Source organism: Cucumis melo, chromosome 8 (genome assembly GCF_025177605.1).
Source record: "Cucumis melo cultivar AY chromosome 8, USDA_Cmelo_AY_1.0, whole genome shotgun sequence".
Taxonomy (NCBI): Eukaryota; Viridiplantae; Streptophyta; class Magnoliopsida; order Cucurbitales; family Cucurbitaceae; genus Cucumis; species Cucumis melo.
In genome coordinates, this window is record NC_066864.1 from 4927312 (window position 1) to 4942366 (window position 15055).

Sequence of the window (15055 nt, forward strand, 5' to 3'; positions counted from 1 at the left end):
AAAATAAAACCTTAACAAATATATATATATATAGTGAGTTTGTGTGTGTGTGTGTGTGGGGTTTATTTATAAGGCAAAAAATAAGGCTGGTGTTTTGAGTTTTTGAAGTACACGTGATTTCGGAATTGTTGTAGTAAAGTGTTGCAGTGTCGGTCCACCTTAGTTCTTCTTTTCTTTAAGAGAAAAGAAAATTTAAATGATAATAATGGATATAATTAAATTGAAAAAACCAAAAAGGGCAAAAAAGAGTTGGATCCCTGTGTAAAGCTGAATCTGATCAGTTTATATATTTGTAATTGCATTATATCTATATGGTCTCACTCCAGAGAAAAGGAGAGAGCATCTCTAGGAGCTCATAAGAGAGAAAAAAAAAAAAAAGAGGAGGTTTTTATGAAAAGAAAGAAAGAATGAGAGAATTCAGAGAGAAAAAATAAAGGGTTTCTTTTAAATATAAAAATATATTTGGAAATGTTACGTCTTTTTTTTTTTTGAAAATTTGAAAAACATTTCGGATTTGGAATCCTAAGTTAAGTTGGGGTTTAAGTTTGTTCTTCCAATTTTGATGCTCATTGTTAATTCTCACATTTCTCGACGTTTTTTTTTTTCTCCCCCTTTTGGGTTTGTGTGTATATGTCTTTATCAACCGCTGGTCTTGAGGAATTGTTATTATAATCAGTTTCTTTAATTTCCATTTGGATTTGGATTTCATGATCATGTTCTCTCTCTCTCTCTCTCTCTCTCTCTCTCTCTCCTGTTAAATATGTTCTAAGTTACACTTGGTTTTACTAATGTAAGAAAATTGTATCTCAACACACTATATATTTGAGTTTTAGGAGAGAGAATATAGACCATTTGAAAATAGAAATCAACTTTATGTGATTATAAATATTGTAAAATTCACATTATTTATTGTGGGTAATATATATAGGCTTTCCTTTTCCTTCTCAACTTTATTCTATCGTAATAATGTTTGTGGTTTTTGTTTTGATATTAATTAGTTGGTGTTATCTAAATAATGGGAGAAAGATATTAAATTAAATCACCACACAGCATAACAATATAATTAAACAGATGATAATTAGAGTCTGAGAGAGAGGTTGACAGAAATAAATCAATTAAATGTGAAGTGATAGTGTAATTAATACTAAAAGATATAGGAAAAGAATCTTTGATATTCAAACATGCTTGTTTTATAAGATGTTAGCATGCTTCTCGAATAATATATATCATTCAACTTTTAAAATAATCTGGGTATATTATTCAACCATGCTCTGTATAGTGTTATCAATACTTAAAAGATTTAGTTGTAAAAAACTAAGATAAACCCTAAAATAGTTTGTTTGCCCATACTGCTGTTTGGATTTAATTCCTAGTGATACAATAGAAATTCATTTGAATAACATCTCAAATCATATTGACAAAATTCAACACATTTATTTTTGTTGTAACTTCAAAACTATGACATCATTTTAATTACATATTGAAGCTTGAAATAATGATGTTCATTAAAACATCAAAATTTCACTTTCATAAAAATATCAATGTAAATGATAGTCAATAAAAAAGACTACTTCAATTATAATCAAATTATTAAATAAATTTTTTACAATTTTGAATACTTCAAAATGTTGAAATATACTTTTTAAGAAAAGAATGAAAAGGGTTGGAATATTGATTCCACTTTTAAGTATAAAAACGTAAAAACATGGCCTAAAATAGGGTAAAAGAAAAGGATAAAAATGCCATTTTCTCTTTTGTTGTTTGAGAAAAAAGAGGAGATGGGTATTTGGGGGAAAAACAAAAATGTGAGAAAAGGGAGAGAGAAGGTAATGATGAGAATTGTGAAGGAAACGGTTAAGAGTTTCGTCATCTTATTTAGAGAAGAGAAGAGAAGAGAAGCATGCGCGACCCTTTGCTACCAAACAAACTCACGAACCCCCTAACCCTTATTGGTTCTTTTCAAATTCAAACTTTTTTACTTTCTCACCCATCTACCCCTTTCTTTTCCCTCTATTTCCCCTCTCTACCACCCACTTCTTTTTCAAATACAATCAAAATTGATTCACATTCATAAATTAAAAAAATACAAACATGTTTCCTTTTCCTGAAAATTACTCATTTTTCTTTTTTAGTTTTTAATATTCTATTATTATTTTGCAAACAAACTAATGAAGGTGTAGGTTATAGTCTCTGTTTAAATAAAACCACGTTTAAAACTACAAACTATATAGTTATCAAATATGTCGGGTCTTTGTTTTTAGTTATTTATTTTTGAAATTTGTATTCTTTCTCTTAGAAATTCTTTACCGGAATTTTTAGAGGGCCAGTGTTTGGTGGACGTAGCTAGGAACTTTATTTCTTGTTTGATTTTAAATAATTTTCAATCACGACTACAAATTACCAATATGTCTTATTATTAACCTATGACACTATGAATCAAAGGAGTACACAATAAACTATATATATGTCACAACTTTATCGAATTCATAACTCTTTCCTTTGTCCTAAACACTATTTAACTAAATTTTAAAACCAAAAAAAGACTTTAAATTTCACCTTTTTAATAATTTTAAATATATGTGAAAAGTGTAACGAGAAAATTTAAATATATGAATGAAAAATTCAAAATCAACTGAACTTATAATTGATATATGTAAACGTTTTTAGTCTATCTTGATGTTAGTTCCTTTGCCACGATGCTCTGTTTTTATTCGATTAATTTTTATTTAAAAGTTATTTTTAAATATAGCAAAATAAACTAAAATATTCATAAAATATCCAATATAGATTGCGATAAATCAAGATAGATATATATTATATCTTGATCTATCGGTCTATCATAAATAGATAAACATATTTTACTATATTTTTAGAAGTTTTGTTATTTAAAATAATTTCTTTTATTTTTAGATTGATATATTATAATTTAGAGTTTTATATATCAATTATTGTTTATAATAAGTTATTCGCTTGTGAGTTTTATTAATTCTCTGATTTCTAATGTTTTTACAAAATAAAAATCAATAATTGAGAAATGTTTTCTTTTAAATCAAACAATGCGAGTAAAATTTTTTTCGTGACTTTACCTTTTCTTCTTTCTCAACAACATATTTTGCTATCTTGAATTTTATTGAAATTATTTATAAAATATAATTTTTTTCGGTAAGTTAAAATCTCTATCTTTTTTGTAAATAGTTTATTTGTTATTTTTGAAAATATATATATATTTTTTCCATTTGTAAAGAAAGTAATTTAATTCCAAATTCTCCTTTTGGGGTTTTTTTTTCTTGTGTTTACCTTATTATATTATATTGGATGTATCAGACTTACCTAATTCAACTAAGTTTCTCTCTCTATATTTTTATAATGTAGTAATTTAAGTGTAATTAAATAAAATAGCATTATATATACTTGCACCACTAAATACAAAATCATTATTCAAATTTAATTGATTTGGTAGTTTGTTGTGTGTAAATATTAATGAATCCAATTAAAAAGACATTAATATTTTTGGATCGAGTATCCATCCATGAATCTCAATAATAGAGATAAAGGATCAAATATATTACTAAGTACTTTATGATTATTTATTTCAAGATTGTCTCTGTCTCTTTCTAAATAAAGGGAAGAAAATGTGAAAAAATGAATGGATAGGTGATATTAGAGTATATTATTTCCTTCGAAAGCTTTCTATATATGGATAGTTGAAAAGGCACAAGGAATTTTTTCTTCTTTTTTCTTTTTCAAAATCTTAATAAAATTATAGATTTGATTCCTAAGTATATGATAAAATTTTTAAAAGAAGAAAAATATATGGATACCCTTTTAATAAAAGTTTATTGGTACCAATTTTTTTGTGATTAAATTTCAATTTTGATGTCTTTCTTATAGAATATTACTTCATTCGCTTAGGTTAAGGTAGTTTGAGATTCGGGATTCTTCGAGGAAGTAAAGATACATGAACTTTTGAGTTACGTTGTCTATTATGCGAGTTAATGTTTTGAATTTGATAAAAACCTAGTCTAAAATTTCGTGTAACTTTTAATTTCATCGAATTGGACTTTAAATTAAAATAAATATGGTAATTTCTAATGTTTGTTAAGCGTTGAGTACATTCACTACAAAATTCAAGGAATAATGATCTCCTCAAATCCATTAATTCCAAACAAAAATAAGTTGCCCTAAGAAACCAATTCATCGAATCTAAGTCACAACCAAATCAATACACAAAATTAGATATGGCCTAAGTCCCATCAACTCGCACATTTAAACAAAATTTTATCGACATCTCCTTTATCATTAGTTCGTCAAAATTTTAACAAAAGTTAACCAAAAGATAAAAGATTGCAACACTTGTACAAGTTCACGATTTAATTCAGAAGACATAGTCAACAGGTCAAATTTTAAAATCTAAAAAAGTGACTTTTTAAAATTAATTAAAAATATATATATATATATATATGAAATTGTATTAGAACTACATATTGTTTCAAAATTCAAACTTGGAAATTTGGAATTGCACTTTTCTTTTAAAGGAACATTTAATCTATTTATATATATAAGTCATGAATCACATATGGTCTTTTCCTTTTCTTCAGATGGAGAAATAAAATAAAGTAGGGGAAAAAGATTTTGAAATTGGAACATAAAATGAAAAAAGAAAAATAATTGTTTTCTTTTTTTTAAAATGGAAAATGTTTAGTTGTTGTGTATTTAGTAGTGGAAAGCTTTACCCTAAACTCGGTATTCTCTCATCATCTTCTACATAAACAAACCTCCTCTTCTCTTCTCTTTTCCAACACTCTTGCTTCTTCAAACTTCAAACTCCATTCCTTCTCTCTCTCTATCTTTTCAACTCATTTCTTAAGAAACATCAAATGCTTTTTTTATTTATTTGATATTTCTTCTTCAGGTCATTTTCAAGTTCCCATCTTTTCAATGGCGGATAGTTTTTACTGTACAGAGAATGCCAATATTTGTTTTGATGAAAATAATGAATTTGATGAACGATGCTCAATTTCTCTGCCCCATCGAAGAACCCGTGAACCGAATGTTGAATTTTTCGGATCCGAAAATTTTCTGGGCTCTTCTGTACTAGAGAGTGAAGAGAGAGTTAAAAGAATGGTTGAGAAAGAGATTGAGCATTTACCAACTCATGATTATCTTAAGAGAATGCTCTCTGGGGATTTGGATTTGAAGTTTAGAAGAGAGGCTGTTGATTGGATTTGGAAGGTTGGTTTGTTTTTTCTTTTGAAATCTGATGATGGAAAAATGCCTCTTTTCTCTTTTTGATTCATTTCTAAAGAGGGGTTTTGATTCTTCTAAGGTCTCTTTTCCATCAATGAAACTTTGAGTTGCTTTTTACCCTTCTCATTAATCTTCATTTTTCTCTTTTTGTTTGGTTTGATTATTTTATTCATAATGATGGGGTCTGTTTTCTTTTCTTTTCTTTCCTTTTTTTTTTTTTTGCTTTTCTTTTCCCGATTTCAACAGTTTATGGTCCCTCAGTACTTGTGATTCCATTGTGTGCCATCTTTAGTTAGTTCGTTATTTGATTCAATATGGTGTGATGAACAGGCTCATGCCCATTACAGCTTTGGTCCTCTGAGTCTTTGTTTATCTATGAACTACTTGGACCGTTTCCTCTCAGTGTATCATTTGCCTGTAAGTTCCAAAAATCAAACAATGTCTGTTTCTTTTTTTCTCTTTCTATATTTCTTGTCATGTTATGAACATTTTCTTATATGTTTTTATTATTTAGATGGATAAAAGCTGGACTGTACAGCTGCTGTCAGTAGCTTGTATGTCTTTAGCAGCAAAAATGGAGGAGACAGAAGTTCCTCTTCCTATAGATTTACAGGTTAAATGAATTTCAAAATTATTATAAAAAATTGTGATTGAATTTCTTTTTACTGTTTTGTTGATGGGTTTCAATTTTGAAGTACAGGTTGAGGAACCAAAGTTTGTGTTTGAAGCAAAAACCATACAAAGAATGGAACTTCTTGTTCTAAGTAGGTTGAAATGGAAGATGCAAGCCATAACTCCATTTTCTTTCATTGATTATTTCCTCAGTAAGATCAGTGTTGAGCAGCAGAACATACCAAGCTTTTACTTCTCAAAATCATCACAACTCATTCTGAGCACAATTAAAGGTGTTTTAAAGCAGTTTTTTTCTTTCCATTTACTGACTGAAAAAAATTCAGTAGCATTCCCCAGAAATTAATGTGTTTTGATACAGTTTTGTGGTTGGGAAAAATTAAATGCATGCAGGCATTGACTTCTTGGAATTCAAGCCTTCTGAAATTGCTTTGGCTGTGGCAATTTCCATTTCAAGAGAATTTCAAACACCAGATATGAATAAAGCAATCCTTTCTTTTCCATATATGGAGAAAGTAATACAAAAAGAACTTCGCTTTTTCCCTTTTTTTCCCTTAAAAAAACACATTTTTGCTAATTGTTTTAAACATTTGCTTTATGGTTTTGTTTTGCAGGAAAGAGTGATGAAGTGCATTGAACTGATTAGAGATTTTTCATTGATTAGTAATGTATATGGAAATACATTGGGTGGTGGTAATGTTGGTTCAGTTCCTCAAAGCCCTGTTGGGGTTTTGGATGCAGCTTGTTTGAGTTACAAAACAGAGGAATTATTAACCGCAGGTTCATATGGTAATGGTAATTCTTCTTCTTCTTCTTCTTCTTCTTCTCATGACAGTCAAGACAGCAAGAGGAGGAGACAAGATAGACCATCATCAAATGATGATGATACAAGTCCATCCAGTCCTGTCAAATGAGAGAACACACAAAAAAAATTAAAAAAAAATAAAAATTTAGGTACGTTGATAAGGAATTAAATTAGAGTGGTCATTAGTTAGAAATGGAATTTTCCACAACATTTCATATTCATAAGTTTGAGATAGATAGAGTTTTAGAGTGAAAGAGAGCTAAATTCACTTTTGTAAACAGAATTTTACTGTAAAAGAAGCAGAGGAAGAAGAATTATGAATATGAAAGAGTAGAGGAGATGTGTGATGGTGTGGTGTGTGATTTTGGAGTGAATGAGTGAGTTCTTCTTTTTTTTTTTTTTTTTTTTAATTTTTTTTTTGGATTTATTTTCCTTGGGGGTTTAAATAATTGAGTTATTGTATGGAAGGAGAGCAGAGAAGAACAGAACAGAACAGGGCAGTGGAATTATATATGTGTTTGTTTTTGGGGATTGAGAAAGAGGGACCCACTTGGTCAAACTTCTCTATGTTTTTGAGTGTATGACCAGTCAACATCTGGGATGGATTGATCTGTATCTGTATCACTGTTATGTATATAATGATTATTATTCAAAAAACAAAGAAAAAAAAAAAGAACATTGGAAGTATTGCAAAATTTATGCTTGCACTGATTTTGATTTTTGCTATTAATTGCACAAAAACAGAGGAGACTGGAGAGGTTGAGGTTTTCAGCTGGCATTGCCATTTTTTGAAGGGGAGAGTTATGAATTTTATTTTATTGTTCTTTTAAGTGTTGTGTGGGAGGCAGGGTTTGGGTTGCCATGGTTGTCACTGACAAGTATCCACTTAAAAACATTGGCTTTGCAACAGACATTAAAGAACAATAAAGTTTCCTTAAACGACAGCTAAGCATGGTCAAGCTCAAATTGTTGTAAGTATCCACTTGAATTCACTCGTCCTTTCGAATATTTCTGTTTTCTCTCAAATAATTCAATTCCCCATTTCGTTTACTACATAAATACCATAACACACCACCTTCTTCAATCTATCACATATATATACATATTCGTTTGTTGATGTGGGTTTAGACAAAACATTAGCTATAACAAAAAAGCAATGACAAACCGTAAAAAGCTCCATCATAAACCTGCGAGTACCCCTATACTTCCAAATATTACAATATTATATGATTAGGTTTCTTAAATGTTTTAAAATAAACTCTTAGAACATCAATCCTTTAGACGTGAACTTATGTGGTAGTGACCTAGAACGAATACAATGGTCTAATGCCATATTGTTATAAATCTTGGGTTTATGTATGAAATATCAAAAGGGTTTTTTATTCTTTGAAACAGTTATAAACATTAAAGCATGCAGAAGAATATTTTCTAAACAAAAGATAAAATTAAAGGATATTGGTTATAATTTAACCTAATGGGTAACTGTATGCTTGTGAAAATGTGGAACAAGATTAGAGTGGTTTAGAATATATTGATGAATGGGAAGAGCATTAGTTTAATGATATGTTTATGATTAATAAATAATATTCAGAAGAGAATAAAGATATATATATGTATTGTATATATTAGTGAATATGGGAGGCATTGTTATGGTTAAGTGGGAAGAGGAGTTAATTAGGGAAGTAATTAATATAAAGTGTTGGGAGGTTTGTTTAGAATTTAGTGTGCAGAGATTTAATGAAGGGATTCCTTTTTGGCCTATAAAGTTGAAAGGAAAGGTCATCTCGTACTTCATGGAATTAATTTTACTTGTGTCCCATTGTCACGTGATAATGCAGGACCCTCCTCCCAACCTTAATTTTGACCACCATTTTCTATATTTGTACTTACCCTATTTAATTTACACATTGATTAATTTAATCAATACCTTACTGAAAAAGAACAAATTCTTTAATTTCCTATGAACGTAACACATAACAACATTATTGTGATTTATGAACCTTATGTAATATAGCTACCGAAATATGTTTTACAATGATTTTAAAATGGTTAAAAAATGTTTAAGTGTCTCTTATATGATGTTTTGTATCATTTTGAATCAATTTAATCAGTGTTTGATTTTACAAAATTTATATAAATATGAACTTTATACAATCAAATTTGATTTTGAAGGATTGAAATGCTATGTTTCAAAAGTTTTATGTTTTTGAATATTACCAATGTGACTTTTTTTTTTTTTTACTATATTATAATTTCATGCAAATTTATTCTAATAAGTTAGGATCAATATTTTGTAGGGTCTTGATAAAATATTAAAATATTAGTTGTCTCTCATTAACAGACTTCAAACACTAAAAACACTTTAAAAGCTTAGGTTTACTCCCTCTAGTGAAGTTTTCTTTTTTGTGTTCTTTCAGTTTGAGAGTGGAGACAGTACTTTTGTAATTGGAATATGAAAAATCTTTTTTTGATAGGGTCACGGTTTTTCTACTATTTTAATATTTAATTTCTACATATAAATTGTTGGAATTTTTGAATTATGTTCTGTTTATTGGTGTGATAATGTTATTGATGAGAGGGTGGTGTTGATTATGTGTAGTAATATGCGTATAATGATGAGAAAGATAGTGAATAAAGGAGAAATTAACCTAAAAAAAGCAGAAGAGACGAAGCCACGGTTTAAGCAGTTATTTTGATATAAATACCACAAAACAAAAGTGATGATCGATGCCTTGTTAATTAATTAAATGGCTATATATATATATATATATATATATATAATGTGCCTTTAACTTGGTGGAGATTCCACTGTGTGGTGCATTCTTAAAAAAAATATATAATTTTTTTTTTTATATAATAAATTCTTTATCACTTTCTTCATTTGTTTGCATGAACAAATTCATTCTTTTTTATTTATTAATTTTATTAACAATTCTCACTTGCACAGCACGTGAGAGAGTCCCATTAAAATAATACGTATACGATCAGCTTTTTAGAAAGACAAATTAAAGAGATAGATAGAGAGAGGGCGGGGTGGGGTGGGAGTTTGAATCGAACTTTAAAAAGGTTTGGGTTGAGTTGGGTTTTTGTTTTATTTTAGCAAAAATTAAAATCTTGATTCCTTTTCCTTCTCATCTTAGTCTTAGTACTTACCACAGTTTAATTTGGTACTCTAAATCTCACCCGACAAAAGAAGCATATATAAAGGAATAATATTACTTCTTGAACTTAATTTAAAGAAAAGAAAAACTCACTAATTTATCTATTTTCCCCATTCTAGTTATATTATTCTATGTCTCTCACTCTATTCTGCACTTGATCAGATGGGATCAGATTATTGAATTCATTGTCTTTTGCTTACCCTTCTGCTTTCAATGTTTGCTTCACCTAACTTCTTCCCAAAGCGCTCATATATCAACTTATATGTAGTGTATATATATATATGCAATTCGTGATTCCAATTTTCCTCCATTAATTGTACTAAAAATATATGTTATTGTTTTTGGGATTGTTCAATGTTTAACTTTAATATAAAAAAAAAAGATGGATAGAAGTACTTAACAGATGTAAAACATTAACTATTAAGTTAATAGTTGGATCTTTTGTGAGCTTAGAAAAATAGTAGTAATAATAATAAGTTCAAATTTAATCTCTATGCTTTGAAACTTACATTAAATCTAGTCTCTAAGATGAGAAAATTTATTGAAATTAATTGTTAGTTTTTATTACATAATAACTTAATCCTTACCTTATACTTCATACAAAATTTTGTTTCTCGACAAATTTATTGGTCTACATGGGTAAGAAATTTTCATTATATATTTAAATCAAGATATATAATATGATTTAAACCACTACCAATAAAGTATGATTTATAGGGCTTAGCTGATGTTTAAATGATCAGGTGGTAAGTTGTATTTTATTTGTGTTTGAGGGGTGGATGTTCAAAGTATACATGATTGATTGGGCTTCTTGATCTTTAGGTTCTTCGCCTAAATGGGGCAAATAGAGATCGATGTTTTCTGGCTCATCCTAAAATTTCCCACCCAAAAATGCTTTTCACAATTTTTCAAATCATTTTATTATCCAATTTCCTCTTCTTTTGTTTTTTTCTTTAAGGGGTTTTAAATGAGTTGAAATTACTAGTTTTCATGCTTTCAAAATACGACATCCAAAAAACTTTAACCTAATTCCACTTACGTCTTTTTTTTTTTTTTTTAATAATTTAATTCAAAACATAAATGTTCAATTTTATATGTCAATTGTTAAGTTAACATTTCTAGCCTCTCTTATATCAGGTTGAAGCATTCAATTTATATTGACACTGCAAATATATATTTTTCACGACGAGGTTAATTATTAATTTTTTAGAGAAACTACCCAACATCAAACTAACTCTATTGATTGGATTTAAGAATATTAGAAATATGGACAATAATTGAAAGTGTATGGATTAATTAAAATATGAAAAAGAATGAAAATATACTGGAAGTATATTTTAACTCTAAAAATTAAAACATGCTTGAGTTATGGCAGTGTAATGCTTATCACACACAAGCTCGCATACTTGATTTAGATTAGAGTTGTTACAAGAGGGTAAGAGTTTAGAACATGAGAACGAAAGAGATTGGAGTTATCCTTAATTTTAAGGTCGAAAGTGGGCATATTTTTGTAAATATATCATGACGCTTCCCAGATATTAAAGTAGGCAGAACGCGAATAATTGGGTTGACCAAGGAGTTACGTTTTTGAGTCCAAAGCCTACGATTAGTAAAAATAGTAATTGTTGGCCTTCATAGCTATAGCCAAGGTCGAGGTGAGCAAATTGTGTCATGGCTCAATTACGCTCTACATATATATCCTAGGGCCCTTTTAATAGGTCCTATCTAGGTACATTTTGGGCTTGAATTTCCAACGTTTTTCAGCCCAACACTAAGTCTGATTTGCGATGGTTTTATTCCTAGGTATCATCTTGGTTTGTTATGTTTTAAGTTGAGAATAGTTCAAACCAATATATAGTAATTAAAGTGAATCCCCTCTGGATTGTGAGAGTTCACATCAAACACATCTGGAGACTTGAGGGGAGGTAAGACTGAAGGGTAGGCTATAAACAACTTGAAGTGGATTTTGCTTTAAGGACAACCCAAAAAGACAGCAAAGCCTTAGGGCCTCCATGTAATCTCTTGCACGTAAAGCACTGTTAATTTCCCCCCTCTATTACTATTATCATTGTTATTGTCATTCTAATTTGTAGAAGTAATAGGCAAAACTACATCCAACTGCATGCCGACAAACATTAGAACACTTTGGCTCCTAAAATAAGGTCCATAATCCAAACAAAAAATGTGTCACTTCATTGATATTATTCTTCAACTGTGTCCCACACCATCACAGACCAATTCCAATCACTACTCCTCAGCTCTTTTAAAAAGATATGATCTTCCTGAGAGACAAGATCATCATACTAACTCTAACAACCTCCAAAAACCCATAAATTAAAACCCTACAACTTCAACCCCAACATCCATCCTAGGTTGTTCCGCCATTCACTTTTTTTTCTTTATCCCCCTCCTTCACTCTCCTTTTTCTTTTTCTTTTTCTTCTGCTTCATATTTTATTTAATCACTTCAAATCTCTTACTCTCTCTCTCTTTTTTTAATCATATATATATATATATATATATATATATATATATGTTCCGTAATTTTTAGGGTTGGCTGATATGTCACTTTTGCTACCTAGTCGGTCTCCTCATAATAATGCTCATGCAAATATGGTATGTGACACTAACACGTTTTATTTTCATTTTCCTTTTCCTTCTCTCTTCTAATCTTTATTTAGCTATTTTCTTAACAAACGTTCATAATATTAAACACAAAACCGTCAGAACATATACATATATACACATTATACACACACCCCTAATACGAGCCCATATCTGATAGTGTTATTCATATATTATTTAAAAGGGTGGATTTACTTTTCACAATGCAAATTAAAGCATTATTAACTCTCAAATATATGATATATATAGTTAAATTTAAGTTCATCCACTAACTTAAATTTTTGATTTATTGAGTAATTTAAGATGGTACCATAATAGGTTGATTTAACTCATGTCTCCTCAATTTATATTGACTTTTATTTTTTGGGTCTTTCACATATTACAAACTCATTAGCAAAGGACACACATAACCTTCGGAACCAACCTACATATTTAAATTCCATGTTGATCTAAAAACTAATTATATATCTTTCAACTTTAATTAGTGTTTTTAGTACAGTTCAAAATATAATTTAGACCAAGCATTGTCAACATTACATAATTTAGTAATTGAGGTATTTATCTTTTTCCATTGAAATCAAATGTTTGATTTTTCTTTTTTAAAAACTCTAGGGTACTAGGTTTGGAATTATGTTTTTAAGTGCTTAAAAGAAAAAAACTTCGAACATTATTTCAAATTAAACATACTTTTATAATTTAGTTATATTGTAAGAACCAAATGAGCGTATGTATTTTGATTTGGATAATTATATATTTTTTTTTTATTTTTTCATTTAATGAAAAATGAGTAAAGAATTTAATTTTGAAAAAGGTAAAGATCGAGGAGAAGGGTTTAAAGCATGAAATTATTTCAGAGGAAGAGATGAAAATCCGGCGAGAAATTGAGAATGAAATAGAGAGAGATTTGGAGGAAGAGATTAAAGGAGGGATATACCAACAAGCTCTCCGCCTTCACCGCCTTTATCACCACCGGAAAAATTCCGCTCATATTAAGCCGGCGGCGAAAGCCAATAAGGAGCTTTTGGAGGTAAATATCAGCATCAAAATGGATGGAGGGACTAAAATGGAAATAAGAGAGACAAAAAAGGAGGCGCCCCCGCCGGAAAGTCTCCGACCGAGGACCTCCCGGTCCAACACCCTCTCTCGATCTGTCCCGGAGATGAAAAGGTTGGATTGGGCTAAATCTCTCCGGTCGAGTGCGGCGCCGGTGCCGTTTGTTGGAAAGAAACGTGAGGTTTGATTGGAAAAATATATATACGTACTCGATACTTCCAAATATTTGGGGTGTGTTAATAAGCCGACATGTCGTTGGTTATTGGAAATAATGGAAAGATTTTTTGTTTTTTTTTTAAAAAACCAAAATATTGTAAAGTTTTTATACAAAGTGAGATAATTTTGACCTATATTTGGAATTATTGAGTAATGTATAAAGTATATATGCATGATTTCTCTTTATTCAATTTATTAACTCAATTGGACCTCTTTTTAACCTCATTAATTATCATGTGTTAATTGGGATATAACTCAATAAATAAACCCACCTATTATTATTATTTTGAAGATTGATTCTTCACTCTAATTTTTAAATGGTCTCCTGACAATATCTTTTTCATTGTCATGCTATGCTATATGAATATGTTTGATAATTTAAACGGGATAAAGTTATAATTCAGTTTATTATGTGTTTTTTATAAAGTATTTTTGAATAATTATTAGAAAAAACTACGTATATAGATATGAGATTCATTTAGAATAAATTCTAACTTTTTTTCAAAGTCATAGGAACTAAATAGATAAATTTAACCTTCTTGGCTCCAAGAGTGGATGAAGCATAAAAAAAAATTATTGATAAAAGCAAAACTATAATATAAGTTGATTTTTAAGATTAATATTTAGGGTTTTGGCACTGTTTGATTATATTATAGGTTCTTTTTTTATTCTTTCCTATCTTAAAAGTTTGAGATTCTCTCCGATTGAAATTTTGCAAGTCTCTTTTTAGACAGCAAAAGCATAATGTTGGCACTCCAAGCTAATAGGGATAATCAAATTAAATTAAATATCGTAGGCTATGGATAAAAAGATCAGGTCAACAGAGAAAAGTGAGGACATCACTTCATTATCGAGGGCTTAGAGTTGTGGATATGTCCAATAATACTCAAGAGGACTATATCCTATCTCAAGATTATAGCAATATTATTCTTGGTTAAAATATGACATATTATTGGCGACTCCACTCATCAAGTTTTATTGATCACCAGCTGATAGATAAATAATGTCATTTATTGTTAATTATTAAACTTTTTGAATGAAATCAAAAGAAGAACTATAACTTAACTTATAATAGAAGTGAACACATGCAAAATAATCTAAATTTAGATTTAAATCTTATTGGGTCCCAAACTTTAAGAAAATGTTTGTTTTTGTTCATAAACTTCGAAAAAAACTCTTACTTTAATCTCGCTATTTAAATTTTGTAAATTCTTTAATAAATTGATCAATTGGTTTGTAATTTTTGGTGTCTAAGTGGCTAAATAAGTTTTATGTTATATGCAGTAAAAAAAACTATAGTTCCAATTTAGAAAAAAGTA

At 29.2% G+C, this 15055-nt stretch overlaps 2 protein-coding genes across 2 annotated transcripts; both read left to right on the forward strand.

Moving 5' to 3' along the window:
- The first annotated feature begins 4769 nt into the window (after positions 1 to 4769).
- On the forward strand, positions 4770 to 7377 carry LOC103484941 (cyclin-D4-1-like). The gene is made up of 6 exons (XM_008442340.3): positions 4770 to 5232; positions 5578 to 5664; positions 5762 to 5860; positions 5948 to 6152; positions 6271 to 6392; positions 6492 to 7377. Exons 1-6 carry the CDS (start codon positions 4939 to 4941, stop codon positions 6789 to 6791), a joined length of 1107 nt encoding a protein of 368 aa, XP_008440562.1. The 5' UTR covers positions 4770 to 4938; the 3' UTR covers positions 6792 to 7377.
- Positions 7378 to 12151: 4774 nt separating this feature from the next.
- Positions 12152 to 13950, forward strand: LOC103484942 (uncharacterized). Its single transcript, XM_051088851.1, has 2 exons — positions 12152 to 12458; positions 13279 to 13950. The coding sequence occupies exons 1-2, from the start codon at positions 12405 to 12407 to the stop codon at positions 13705 to 13707; spliced, it is 483 nt and encodes a 160-aa protein (XP_050944808.1). The 5' UTR covers positions 12152 to 12404; the 3' UTR covers positions 13708 to 13950.
- Positions 13951 to 15055: the final 1105 nt, after the last annotated feature.

Coding starts and splice junctions, on each gene's coding strand:
- LOC103484941 (XM_008442340.3), top strand. CDS start 4,939: ATGGCGGATAGTTTTTACTGTACAGAGAATGCCAATATTTGTTTTGAT. Junction 5,233..5,577: donor CTGTTGATTGGATTTGGAAG/GTTGGTTTGTTT, acceptor TGTGATGAACAG/GCTCATGCCCATTACAGCTT. Junction 5,665..5,761: donor TCTCAGTGTATCATTTGCCT/GTAAGTTCCAAA, acceptor TTTATTATTTAG/ATGGATAAAAGCTGGACTGT.
- LOC103484942 (XM_051088851.1), top strand. CDS start 12,405: ATGTCACTTTTGCTACCTAGTCGGTCTCCTCATAATAATGCTCATGCA. Junction 12,459..13,278: donor ATAATGCTCATGCAAATATG/GTATGTGACACT, acceptor ATTTTGAAAAAG/GTAAAGATCGAGGAGAAGGG.